This window comes from Lactuca virosa, chromosome 8 (assembly GCF_052849685.1).
Source record: "Lactuca virosa cultivar CGN04683 chromosome 8, Lactuca_virosa_CGN04683_v6, whole genome shotgun sequence".
In the NCBI taxonomy this organism is placed as follows: domain Eukaryota; kingdom Viridiplantae; phylum Streptophyta; class Magnoliopsida; order Asterales; family Asteraceae; genus Lactuca; species Lactuca virosa.
The window spans coordinates 24904151-24919238 of NC_136433.1; the positions used below are offsets into that span (position 1 = coordinate 24904151).

The 15088-nt window shown below is 35.0% G+C and overlaps 1 protein-coding gene across 1 annotated transcript; it reads left to right on the top strand.

Moving 5' to 3' along the window:
* Positions 1 to 276: 276 nt before the first annotated feature.
* On the top strand, positions 277 to 1816 carry LOC145128815 (dof zinc finger protein DOF3.6-like). Its single transcript, XM_079063613.1, has 2 exons — positions 277 to 517; positions 690 to 1816. The coding sequence occupies exons 1-2, from the start codon at positions 464 to 466 to the stop codon at positions 1530 to 1532; spliced, it is 897 nt and encodes a 298-aa protein (XP_078919739.1). The 5' UTR covers positions 277 to 463; the 3' UTR covers positions 1533 to 1816.
* The last annotated feature ends 13272 nt before the right edge of the window (positions 1817 to 15088 follow it).

Here is a 15088-nt window from a genome sequence, read left to right on the forward strand (position 1 = left end):
TGTCGCATAAATCAACAAATGCATGATCCAAGCTCATATTTCCATCATGAGATGAAATCGTCACTACAAATCCATCATTGTTTCCAAATATTCAATCAATATAAATATTAAAAAAGACGAATACGGATGTTCAATTTTAACTCAAAACTTGTTATTTTAAAATAAGAACTGTAGTACACAAATCTTGGTCACTGTAAGCTTAGGAATTAAGAAAAAGGAAACCCTAGAAATATACAAGGAAGACAAAAAGAGAGTGTGGGCTAGGGGTATGGAACAGAAATAAAATAAACACAACACACCCTTCTCTCTTCTCCCTTCCTTTATCTTTCCAGGCTCCTATCTCTCTCCGTGAAAGTCTCTTATTATTGATGTGATTCTCCACCATACCCAGCCTCATCAAACTTTTACAAAAGAAAAAAAAAGAGAGAGCTTTCAATTAGAGAACGCCCATTGGAATTTGGATATGGTTTTCTCCTCACTTCCTTGTTATCTAGATCCTTCTAATTGGCATCAACAGGTAACGAATGATTTTTCTTCAATTTCATATACATTTTAAAACACAAAAGAAAAAAAAGTTGATTATTTATATTAAAAAAAATATATAATGATTTCATATATTCCTTGTGTTGTTTCTACTTTATTAATTTGTAGTAGTATATTCCTACAGTTTAATCTTCTTGCTTTTTCAGCAACCAGCTGGAGGTGTTGAAGTTGGTGGTGATCATGAGATTTCTCATCAGCTTCCTCCATCACTGTTGTCACCACCTCAACCGCTGGGGAGCAGTGGGGATGGAAGATCTTTACAGACGTCGGAGCGTGGAAGGATGGCGAAGCTTCCACAGCCGGAGATGGCAATGAAATGCCCTAGATGTGAATCAACTAATACCAAGTTCTGCTACTTCAACAACTACAGTCTGTCACAGCCCCGTCACTTTTGCAAAACTTGCCGGCGGTACTGGACTAGAGGTGGCGCCTTGAGGAACGTGCCAGTGGGTGGTGGTTGTCGGAGAAACAAGAAAAGTAGCAAGGCATCAAGGGGTTCTAGGTCAAAGTCCCCAGCAGCTACTACAAGCTCAACTAGCAATACTCCGATTTCTCCTAATTATAGCTGCACCACAGATATATTAGGGCATAATACTCGACCATCTCAGTTTCCAATTTTGCCCCCCTTGCATCACTATACAGGTGGGGATCTTGGGTTAACATTTGGGGTTGGAAATGGAACTGATTTGATCAATCTTGGTCATGATAGTAATTACCCTACTAGCAAATTTGCTCACTTTCCGTTTTTGGAGGCTGCTAACGGTGGGATGTATGGCGAAGGTCCATCGAACTACAGTGGACAAGTTGGAGGAATGAAGATGGATGAAAATCATCATCAACAAGAACAACATCAAGCGTTGAATTTGTCAAGAAACTTTCTGGGTATTTCAGGAAACGAGCAGTTTATGAGTACCAGCAATGTTGCATGGGGTACAACTCATCTTAGTGGCTTCACTTCTTCTTCTACTACCACCACCCATATCTTGTGATTTACCTTGTTTTCTTATCTTTCTATTCTAAGCTTTCTTCTTTTTCACTTCTTTGCACGAAAGCCATGTGCATTGTGCATCGCTAGTGATTGAAAGATTAGCATACGATGCACAATGTATAAGTAAACTTTGCATGCGACATGATCAGAATGAAACAAGATGGACTGAAAATCAGGGTTTCTTGGAAACCCTAGGGCATATATAGTAGCTTAATTCTAGTGATATATACATCTATATTTTGCTTTGATTAATTGATGAGATTGTAATTTGTAAGTTGCAATGTACTACTATCATGTGATTCAAGTTCTCTTATATATGTGGTTGTTGATGTTAATCTGCGTTGATGTTAATTTTAATATAAACTTTACTCTAAACTTCATCAACACACCCATATCGTACATACCAAAAATGCTCAAGAAACCTTGGAATTTTTTTTTGAACAGCAAGAAAGATTGGATTATTTTCCTTTCAAGGTTCTATAATATCTTTCGGCTTATTTTACGGTTTTAAAACTTAATGCCGCTTTTAAACTCAGTTTGTAGAAGTGGACCGGTTTGTTAAAATATAAATAGGAATTTAAAGGGGGAATTTGTTTAAGCGTGTATAGTTGCTCGTTATATTAGATATCATAATGATATGGTCATAGTATCATTAGTGATGTCATATGAATTGGGGAACTATACCCTTTTTAATGACGGAAATTTTGTGCAAAAAATGTTTGAGACGTTCATTGTGTCATCCCATATGATACCAAAATTATCTTTACATGTTCTTGGCTAAAGTAGCTTCATAAATGTAACAACTTTAATTTGCTACTTGCTACCCTTGACTATGACTTACGCCTTAACTGAAGGTAAAAAAAATGTCTCTACATTCCCTTTAACTAGCTATTTTCTTGAAAACCGAGTCCTATTGTTATTGTATATCATATTGCTGACACGTCAAATTAATGCGAGAGGATTCGAATGCTAAAAAGCATGTAAGAGAGAATCGATGTAGTACACCAACTCAAAGTTATAGATTTACTAAACCAAATGACTCACAAATAACTAAATGCTTAGATGTTAAACTTATTGCCTTCTCAAAGAAGGGTGTTTACTATATATACTCACTGCCAAAAACGTGAAAAAGATAGCCACCAAATTTGAGAATCATTATTCTCATAACGCACATGTTAAGCCAAAAGGCAATGAACAAATGTATTTAGTAAGTACTAATTAATGTCCATAGTCATAATGTCACATGCATGTCCAAAACAGTAGACCAAAAATCCACATTAACCCAACTCTTAGTGAGATATATACTAATGGCTCGTAAGAACTACAAGTTGGGGCTAGCCCACTTGACTAACAAGGAAGTTTCTAATCTAACAACTAACTAGGAGGTTCTGGGTTCAATCCCAGGCAGAGGAGATATTTAAATTATTTGCCGTTTCAAAAAAAAAAAAAAAAAAAAAAAATCGAAGAACTCACTTGATAACATGCATTTGGTGTTATAGTCATTTGCTCATGAAGAAAGATTCATACGTATAAAGAGGGTCGGTACTCGGTACTCAAACAAACACATATTCAAGCCTTCAAGGTGTTAAAAAAGGGTCGGTTAGTCGTTTATGGTAATAAAAAACGATTAATTTCTTATATCATACGAACAAGATTAGAGGATTAAAATTTCATTGGGTTTTATAAATGAACTGTTAAAAATTAAAGAAGTGTTTTGTGGAATATTTTAACACGAAATAAAACATGAGTATGATAGTGACAAGGCACTTCAGATTTTAGCAGTAAGGTACCATTAAAATAGCAACTAGCATTGAATTCTGTTGTTGCTTTTTAAAGGCTAACACTTGAGCAAACTCCCATTTCGAAAGTGAAGAAAATTTGTTATCAAGCCCATGCTTATACGGACCAGTGTGTGTACAAGTAAAACTCTGTGTGTAATGTCTGACTGCAACTGCTTTTTCTCTTTTAATCTGAGTCTTGAATCTTGAATCTTGATCTACGTGGCATTCCATACAATTAATTCAAAAATCCCCATTCCCCTTTTACAGACGTCAATTCTACTGCTCACATATCAAGAGTCAATTTCACAGGTTCAAGGTAGATATCCCTTTCTTTATTAGAATCTTTTGTTTGTAAAGGGATAATAACTTAAAAGGGTAACATATTTTTTGATATGTACATATTTAGTCACCGAGTTTTTTTTTGTCCATGTTTACCATTGAACTTGTTGAACTGTTCAAAAAACATCCTTATGACCTGCAATCATAGGTTTAACCGGTTTCCGGCGAGTCTCCGGTCATTTTCTCCGGCGAGGCTCCGATGTTCATGATTTTTCCGGCGAAACATAATCTTTTTATAAAACAAAGATTAACACATCAAATATATTCCAGATTCAAGAACACATACAAAAATAAATATATAAACACACATACATACACATCAAATCACTATTCATCGTCTTTAACCTCCAAGCCACCATTAAAATCAAGTTCTTGGGTTTATGATTTTCAGATGATGGTGTTCGAAGGGAGTGAAAGATAGTATGTGTTGTTCCAAAATCGACTTCAGAAAGGAAAGAAGAGAGAAGTGTATGAGTGTTGTTCCAAAATCATGAACACACTAACTGATCTGAAAATCGTTCCAAAAACCAAAATCTCAGATCTGGGAAGAAGATGAACACGATGAAGATCTACAAACAAAGAAGATGAACACCTACACACACATACTTCGATTTATGGAGGCTGAAACACATACACCAGATATGTGATGAACACAGATAAATATACATCAAATTATTGTTCATCATCTTCAACCTCCGTTCATGGTGTTCTTAAGCAAATCTGAAACGATTTCTTGAGCAAAACTTTGGTTTTTTGAAGAATAAAACACCAGAAATGATTACTTGAGCAAAACGATTTCGTCCGTGGCAGATCTAGCAAAAAACGAAATCATACACACATGTAGGTATAGGTTCGTGTTTTGATCTAATACATACACACACACACATTCAAATCTGAAGAAGTTCTCAAGAACACGATGAACAACCCTGATGAACCTGATAAAGATCTCAAGAACACGATGAACAAACCCATTAGAAGATCTCGATAGATCTAGAATTTTTGATCGGAGAAGATGAAGATGAATAATTATTTTCTGGGTTTGAGTTCTTGAGTTTGAACAAAAAAAGATGAAAATGAAGAATTGATTTCTAGGTTTGATTTCTTGAGTTTGAAAATCCAACACCCATATGGGTTTATGTTTGAAATTTGTTCAGATCTAACACAAACACACACGTCAATCTGAAATTTATGATGAACTCGTTTTTTGATCGTTGTTCTTGAAGATGTTTAACCTTGGTTGAAGGGGTTGAAGACTTTCCAGAGGAAAAACACCTAAATCTAAGTTTTTTGGTGTTTTTGGCCGGATACTCGTCGGAGTCTCGCCAGAAACCGGCTAAACCACCGATAGCAGGTAATAAGGATGTTTTTTGAACAGTTCAATAGGAAAACATGAACAAAAAAACAAACTCAGTGACCAAACATGTACAAATCCACAAATATGTTACCCTTTTAAGTCATTATCCCGTTTGTAAATATATGCACTTTTTTTAAATGACATGGAATCATATTGAGAATTAATGTTGAAATTGTAGTCTATCTTTGGGTTGATACATCTTTCTTTAAATATATACAGAAAATTATAGTCTTGGTCTTTGTGGTTTGCTTAGAATAATAGTTTTTGGCCTACTATTGAAAATGTAACAACATTTGTCCCTATAGAGGTTTTTCGTATCACCGATAGTCCTAAGGACCGTTACCGTTTCCCAACCTTCCTTTTAGTGTATATATATTGACGAAAATGCCCTTGTTTTTTTGTTCTATTTTTTTTCTTTTGACCAAATTTGCTATAACCCAAAACATTAGGGACCAAAACTGAAACATGGGGTTTAAACCTACCGACGACCTCTTCACCTTCCCGATTGCCGATCTATCCCCCTTCCCCGTCCTTTTATCTGCCTAATGCGATCTCTTCACGATCTATATATATAAACCAATCCCTAACCATGAAACACACACCTTTGAACCTTCTCCCATAAACACCCATCATCCTCACCACAACTACACCATGAATACCAAGGAAATCAAATCTTTCCTCCAAGCCCTTACTGACACAAAACGCCAAACAAAAGTGATATTGCTATATTTATACATATATTTATACATTATTTCAAAACATTTGAGCTGTATTTAGTTTAATACAAGGATATTTGGTACTTATAAGTATAAATTTTGTTTTGTAGCCAAAGAAAGACATTCTCGTGAGAAGGGACCAAAACGAAGTAAAGATGGAAACTTGGAGGTTGGAGCTTGTATCAAGGAGAATAAGAGAAGAATTATACATAAAAGAAGATTTCCAACGTGTGGCATCTCCTAATCCACAACGTGGTGTTAAGAACCTTCTCGATTGACCAACGATGAAGCTTGAGGAATACGCATCTGATATGATTCCCACGACGTGGCGACTATATGGCCACGACATGGAAGTTATAATTTCGCAAGTATAAATGTCGATTTTTAGGTCAAAATTCGGGATGCATGTATAGAGAGCTGCTGTTTTCTTTGACTAAAAGCAACCAAGAACCCTTGGAGACCGGATTTCGATTGAAGAACAAGAGTTCGAGAGATTAAAGTAAAGATTCATCATTAATCATTCGGTTTTCCTAGATTTACTATGTTTAAACCAGATTACTATTTGATTATGTGTGTTTTTCTGTAATCATGGGCTAATAACCATTTACTTTCGGTTAGATTAGATGAAACCTAATACTATGTGTTAATTTAGGCTTTCATGAATTATTAAAGTTGGTTTTAGCTTGTGTTTAGTAGATTAATATCCTAGCATGTTAAAGTTTCAATCTTTATTGCCTTACCATCAAGTTTTGTATAGTTGAATGGTCATTGATTGCATGAAGTTGTTTACCTACTTGTTTATGATCATTAAATTGCTAGAGCTAGAGATTGGCCATATCTTAGTATAGGTGGTGAAGTTATCTGCTTGACTGTGCTAAAGAGCATTATTGCATCATAATATATGCTTGATTTTTTATCTTGATGATAGATAGATAATTCTTAGATCTATTCATTCATTATCCAAATCTATCTTAAAATCAATTTGGTGTACCTAACTTGCATGATCATTGTGTTTAAAGTTCATAAAATGACATGTGCTAGTTAGTCTGATCATGGTACCTAGTAACTTCTAATTTAGTAACCAACAGAATTAATTCGTTGTTAGAAATTAACCATAGGAAAAGGGGGGATTCGAAGCTAAACGGAAGTACCTTTTAATTCTTGATCAAATCTGTTTTCTAGTTGTTTGCTTTAGTTAAAAGTGTTTTTAGTAGATTGCTTTAATTAAGTTTTTTTGAACTTGAAAAACCAGATACCCCCCCCCCCCCCCCCAATTTTAGTATTTATTTTAGTTTAATTATTAGCATTATTTTCTTGATTATAATATCATTCCATGTGTTTGACTCTTCCTTACTCTACTTTACTACTACGCGACTAGGTATACTACCTATTGTGTTTTAGCTGAGTTGAATAGTGATGAGTTTTGAGCATAACATCAATCCTATGGTGTTCATGCAACCCTAATTGCTTGGATCTAGTTTTTCTACTTTGAACATGCAATAAACTTCCAAGACTTATAAACCCTAGATCTAGCAAACAATTAATCAAATTAACATATAAACTAGGATTTAGATCTTACCTTGATTGTTATGTAGCAATAACAATCAATTCCTTGGCTTCAGAAAGCTTAGTGCCTCAAGTGTTGCACCTCTAATGGAGTCACAAACACCACTAAGCAACTTGGATGAAGAGGGAGGAGAGAGGAGACACCAAAAACGGCTGGAAACCCTAAAAGAAGACTTAGCCACGTTTTTGGGTCTCAAGGGTTCTTTAAATAGGTAGGCAATTAGGGTTATCTAACAAGGAAACCCTAATTTGACTGCTTAAGCCCTAAGCAGCCCATGGACCCCTTCTGGAACATGCCTTGGACGATTTCTAATGGGCTTCCCCATAGAATTCCTCCAACCTATTATTCCAAGGTGATCCATAGCCCAATTGCAATTATCCTATAATTACAATTCCAGTCCCTTAAGTTTAATTAATCTCTTTTAGTCACAAAATTAATTCTTTATTAATTCTTGACTAATATTAATTAAATAATATGATTTCTCCTTTAATATATTATTCTCATGATATATTAATAAATCATAATTAAACCTTTCTCTCCTTAATTCATCCTACATATTGCTATGGTGAAGGCAACCCAAAAGGACCATGCTCATAATCGGGTCAAGTACATACCAAAATAGTTATGGACTTAGACACTAATCCAACAGTCTCCCACTTGGATAAGTCTAATAACTATTTTCCATAACTTCAGAACCTGATCAGCAATCGTAGCTTTCAAAAGCCGCTGTCAACTCTGATCTTATCAGATACGCGTATCCTTTAGATAAGGGATTATATATTCCTCCATTCTACAAGATATCGTATAGACATGAGACATGGATTTAAATCATTCTCTCTGTCTATGTTTTGTTTCCCGACTTCCGATTCATGACGACTGACAACAGACTACAATTGAACACATCAACTTAGTCCCGGCTTGGCCAAGCGCTTAGGGTGTCATCACTAAATCATCGAGGGGCCCACATATATCGCTTTTATCCCACTTTGGGTAAAAGGAATGGATAAACTTCGACTCAAATGCTCGCTTGCATTTACTGATCGAATCACACACAACAATAAGTTTTATAACACCAAGTTACTGGTGCGTTTTCTTATTATCAATGTGCAACCGACCAACAAATAACAACTTACACGTCTCGGTTTCAAGAATATACAATGTTATCGTCTCACAATTACTCATGATAAAAGCCATGAAGTGATTCAAGTGAGCGTGGGTTTGATCCAATACTCTAATCTTATCAAAGCACTCATGAACTCTGCAGCAAACTTGTGCTATGTCTAAACACTTAGACAATCTACAGACAGATTCATAACAGTCTTCCTTCATACCTACTTCCAACGTATGACCGACTGTGGAGGTTTGAATAACCCAGTTATTCTGGAAGTCAAAACATGCAAAGTGAAACGCAATAATAATATTAATCCTATATGGCCCCAAAACTTTTGAGCGTAAATAAAAATACTTTTATTTAAACACCATATTGATTACTCATTATTCATTGCTTACTGTTTCAGAAAATCAACTTATTACTCGAATTATAACCACAATTGTCCCATGCTCCAAGCATGTACACTTTGGTTTCCTATGGTCCATACTTTGTGAAATAGATCAATTGAAAAACTTTTCCAATGAAACTCATTTCACAATTCCCAATCCTTATTATTAGTATAAGAATATCAAATTCTTGCCACTTTTAGAATATGTCAGATTCTAACATTTTATGTAATGATTGTTTCGTAATGTCATAGCACAAAAGTTACCAAGACCCGGCTAATTAAATTACAAGGTATTCTATCGAAAATTGTTACAAGACAATTCCATAGACGTGAAGTCTCACATTCAAAGTACATTCCTTTGAACATCCTTCTCGCATAAAAGTTTCTAATCTAGACATATTTCCAACTCCCATTAATGGAAACATTTCCATATTTGCCATATGACAACTCATTCTTAATAGAATCTTATTTATTCATAATAATGTCAATATAGTCCATCCAGTACTACTCACAAGCGACAAATCCTCAGTGAACCTCAGACCGTCCTTTGATAGTTGTTTAATTATTTTAGTCAAAACCGATTCTAGTCCCTTTTTCCCTCTTAATGCCCTAGGCATTTGGAAAATTTTAGAACGGTCAAATATTATAGCATATGCAATCGATCCTATACTCGAAGCGTATTGGACACGATGCATAATGTCTCACATAAAGACGTGATACTTTATCATCCTTCTACCATAATATTTTATGTGCCATGTTCCCACAATTCGAACTATGAAGGGGGATGCCGTAATCAGAATCGAATTTTGAGAATGCACTATGTATCCTTGACTAAATTTATTAACATTTCTCGATCTAAGCTTTAGAATTTTGAAACGAGGTATAATATTCTCTCCCTTAATTATAACAAAACAACTTTTCAACCCCTACAACTTTGCAAAGTTAATCTTTGTTTTCTATAATTAATATTGTTAACTCGTAATACTTACCATAATAATCATGCTCCCACTAACATGATAATTATTTTCTTACCAGCATAACACTTATGCTCCCTCTAGCTTTGACATGTATTCAAAAAACAATTGAACTCCCAGAAAACAATGCTTATTGAATTCCTTAAGTTCATATTTCTAATACCTAATGCTTTGATAAGCCTTTATCTAAGTTTTTTTTAAGCTCATACACCTTTGCCTTAGATAGCTCACATGTGTGTCTAAACAATTCAGAATTTATGTTACTAAGTCCCAAATGTTCAGACCAATTGCCAAATCTCACAATTCAAACTATGAAAAGGGATGCCGTAATCATAATCGAATTTGAGAATACAATTTTTCACAATTGCTATCTTCTTAAAATCTCTCTTAGTGAAAGCATTTCCTCACAATCATTTTCATGAAGGAGGGAAACCTTATGACACTTAGATTTTATGATGTATGTGTTCCTATCCATGTGAATTTGTCAAAACGAAGGTTTGCGACAAATCCAAAACCATATGGACTGAACTTGTTCAATCTTGATTTCTCGCCTGATGGTAACACGAGTGCCCACCATGTCTTCCAAGTAGTTTAGCAACTCACCCTTACATATCAATGTACTTTGTGCATACAAATGAGAACTCATAGAACTCATATGCATAATTAACTTAACTGGAATGGCACAGAAAACAAAATTATGTCATCCACGATAGGTTACAAACCTCAAGTCGTGTGCTAGTGATGATCAATTAGGTTTATTCTTGATTTATTCTTGAAACTTTTCAAGACATTTAAGACTCCCACTGACTCCTTGACATATAAGGTTCTCTTGTCAAGAAACATTTCTTGACAAACAAATATTCAAGAGTTAGTGTAGCTTCTTATCAAGCTTAACACTTCACACAATTGGTCTTAGTTGGTCTTTGACTTATCCAAGACATCACAACTTACCAATTTCAAATGTGCAAGAATATGAAAACTTTTCCAAATTCCACATTTGATGAGTGTCATAAACCTTCTTAAGACTTATCACTCAATTCACAATCTTAGAGTATGACTCTAAGACTTGATATTGGAACGAAGTATGATTGACTTCTTGATTTAACCATTTCTACAATTCTCGATTCCTCTTCTTAGACATGCAATTGCACTAAGACTCACTTAGAGGATCAATTGAGACATGGTTCTTAATCATTAAGACCTATCATAAAACACAATAAAAGTTACTCTCCTTTCTTCTTAGAATAGAGAAACTTTTATCTTTCTGCCTACTAGATTCTTCTTATTCGTTCTGCTATTCATTGAAACTCTTTCAATCAACTCAGAATTATACTCAATCTTATAAGTATAACCATATTTACTAAACTTTAGTAAATCATGACGAATATCTTTATCACTTTGTGGTGGACTTGATCAACGTACAACCTAGTGTACTCGATCTCCTAGTCCTTCACTTGACACTTTGTCGAAGAATTAGTCAAAATTTCCCAAATGTGAAAGTTTTTCATTCATCATACAATACATGTTGCATGATTCCAAGTTTCTTTCCAATTGAAACTTGGGCGATGAGAAACTCTCCCTATTTGGTAAACTCTCGACACTTCCACAAATAACCTAATTAAGAATCAAATCCATCATTGCTAATAATGGAAACATTCAAACATCAATTTTTTCATACATGCCATCGTAAGGATAAATAAATAAGACAAAATCAAAATTTATTTTATTGCGGAAAAAATTTGTCCTTACAATGCAAATCAACTGAAAAACTATGCTATTACATATTTCTTAGCAATCTACCCTAACTCTAAAATAGTAGCTCAAAAATCCGATCTTTGAATCCATGCGATTGAAATCCATTTCTTCATGATCAGATTCAACACTCTTCTTCCTTAAGTTTCCTTTATTTTCTTCGATCCTGCAAAAACATCAAAATGTAATCTTATCACATCATGTATTAAGAATCAAAAAAATAGGAACTTACAGAGTTAGTTAATGGATTTTACCTGAAGTAGAGTCATATTCCTTGACTCTCCCATCTCTTAGATCTCTCAGGTAGTTTGGGCAGCTTCGTCTCCAATGCCCCTTCTCTTGGCAGTGAAAACAAATGGACTCCTTTGGTACATAGCAAGGGACAATCTCATTCTTTTCTGGACTTCCAATGTAGCCAGTGTCCAATGAAGTATGGGAGTTTGATCGACCAATCAAGTTTGCTTGACCAGTGCGCAAAATCATCGCTGATTCAGCAGCAATAAGCAAATAGGTCAAATCAATGAGGGTCACGTCGTGAACCATCGTATAGTACTCTCTTACGAACTCACTATACGAATCAGGAAGTGACTGAAGAACCCAGTCAACAGCCAACATCTCTGAGATATCGACACCCAACATCCTTAACCTATCAATGTGTGACTTCATCTCTAAGACGTGTGCACACACAGGTTTCCCATCTTCGTGTTTACTTGCTAATAGGGCTTGAGTGAGCTTGAACTTTTCAAGCCTTTGAACTTGTGGGTCAGGGAGAACAATTGGAGGAGGTGGAGGAAGTGAATCATGACCTCGAGTTCCTTGATCGTATCGTGGAATGTCATCTTCATTTGGAAAACTTGTTCCAAGGGATTTGGGAAGACCATTGTTAGATTCAGACATCTACAAAACGGGAGAAATTCAAGTCAAGTTGATTAGAATCCTTGATGTAACACCCAAACAAAACATCAAGGCTAGGATCCAACACAATACTCTACAACCTAGAAGAGGGATGCCGTAATCTAGTTGCAAAATATTTGAAGGTAGGTAAATGACGATTTACCAATTTCCACCATGAAAAACGAAAAAGAAATTTAAGTTTTAAATGAATAGAAACTCCTAGATCTTTTGAGATTCATTGAACTTTTCAATGGCGTGTTTAATCTCGATTATGCCCTTCAGGTTTGCGACTGGGATGCCGAGGATCACAAACAAGGTGTGAATAACCGTGCGAATCACGTGGTGCACCCAATGCTACTATCACCTAATCAATGTGCCGGCTAGCCACACACGCTCCATTGATCTACGATAAACACCGAGCCACCCTTCGCCACCAATGTCAATCCCAAATTTAGTGTGCCGGTTAACCACACACACTTCACTAACGTTTGACAAGGGTACGAAGTGTAATTCCATAGATTAGCATACAATTTCACATTTTGCCTAAAGTAACTAGAATTTGTAAAAGCATGTAGTTACTTTGTACTTCATTATACTTATAATGGAAGGTTTCGTCCTATCCTACCCGTTCGGCTAACGACCCTCCACTAGTCAAGAGTGCGGTGGGTAAGAGTGGATACCCATTCAATCGCCATTTTATAGGCAATTTCCTTAAACACCCCTTATAGACTAGCTTCGTGAATGAGGCCTACTAACGGTAAAACTGACTGTTTACTCATACATATATAATATTAGACTTTTAATGTCATATATACATAGTATAGGGTGTATTTTAAACTTTTAAAATACTAGGTGGTCTAATTTAATTAATTATACTTTTAATTTAATTAAATGAAAACCAAAAACTTTATGGATTTATTAACTCTCTTTTAATTATACACTTTAATTAATTAACAAAACCATAAGGGTGTAATTTGAACTTTTTCAAAATACGAGGGTTTTAGAATTTACTATTTCAAAAATAATTTTAATCAAATTTTAAATTCCAAAACTTGAGGGCAAGTTTTGAACTTTTCAAAACATTAGGGTTTAGAATTTAAATCTTTCAAAATTAACTTTTAATCCAAAAAATTTAATTCCAAAACTTGAGGACAAGTTTTTGAAACTTTTCAAAACATTACGGTTTAACTATTTAAATTTCAAAAATAAAACTATTAAGTTCAAATTTAACCTATAAAACCTAAAGTGTGTAAATAGAAACTTTTCAAACTTACTAGGTCAAATATTTATCTTATAATAATCCTATATTATCCATATTTAACCAAATCCATCAATTTTGATAAGGATAATCATTCCAAACATAAAATATCGATTTTAGGCAATAAAAACGAGTTTTGGTAATTATCCACATCAAAATCTGACCAAAAATTCGAAAAACCCGGCAACTGAACAGCCAACTCGTCGAGTTCAAGCTACTCGTCGAGTTCTAAGGGCAACTCGGCGAGTTCATCAGGCAGACAGCAAGAAATTTCGATTTTCAGGTATTTGGCAGTTCAATTATGCATCTATTCAATAGAAGAACGACCTAGGCTCTGATACCACTGATGGGTTTTGAGCATAACATCAATCCTATGGTGTTCATGCAACCCTAATTGCTTGGATCTAGTTTTTCTACTTTGAACATGCAATAAACTTCCAAGACTTATAAACCCTAGATCTAGCAAACAATTAATCAAATTAACATATAAACTAGGGTTTAGATCTTACCTTGATTGTTATGTAGCAATAACAATCAATTCCTTGGCTTCAGAAAGCTTAGTGCCTCAAGTGTTGCACCTCTAATGGAGTCACAAACACCACTAAGCAACTTGGATGAAGAGGGAGGAGAGAGGAGACACAAAAACGGCTGGAAACCCTAAAGGAAGACTTAGCCACGTTTTTGGGTCTCAAGGGTTCTTTAAATAGGTAGGCAATTAGGGTTATCTAACAAGGAAACCCTAATTTGACTGCTTAAGCCCTAAGCAGCCCATGGACCCCTTCTGGAACATGCCTTGGACGATTTCTAATGGGCTTCCCCATAGAATTCCTCCAACCTATTATTCCAAGGTGATCCATAGCCCAATTGCAATTATCCTATAATTACAATTTCAGTCCCTTAAGTTTAATTAATCTCTTTTAGTCACAAAATTAATTCTTTATTAATTCTTGACTAATATTAATTAAATAATATGATTTCTCCTTTAATATATTATTCTCATAATATATTAATAAATCATAATTAAACCTTTCTCTCCTTAATTCATCCTACATATTGCTATGGTGAAGGCAACCCAAAAGGACCATGCTCATAATCGGGTCAAGTACATACCAAAATAGTTATGGACTTAGACACTAATCCAACAAATAGTTAGGATATAAATTTTAAAGCTTTGTTTTATAACACATCAGAAAGCAACTACGATGAACCTATATAAAAAATTCCAATCTGACTTCGATGTGTAGGAACAAATGATGAATGAACTTACGTCCACCCCCTTCCATTCCAAAAATCTTCCTCGTCGATTCCCGTAGGTCAGATGTGAAGCTCATGAGAACCCTATTGACGTCTTTGGAAACCATGTTGCAGATAATCACCACTTATGAAAGAATGACGGAATATGTCTGTGACGAGTGAAGCACCC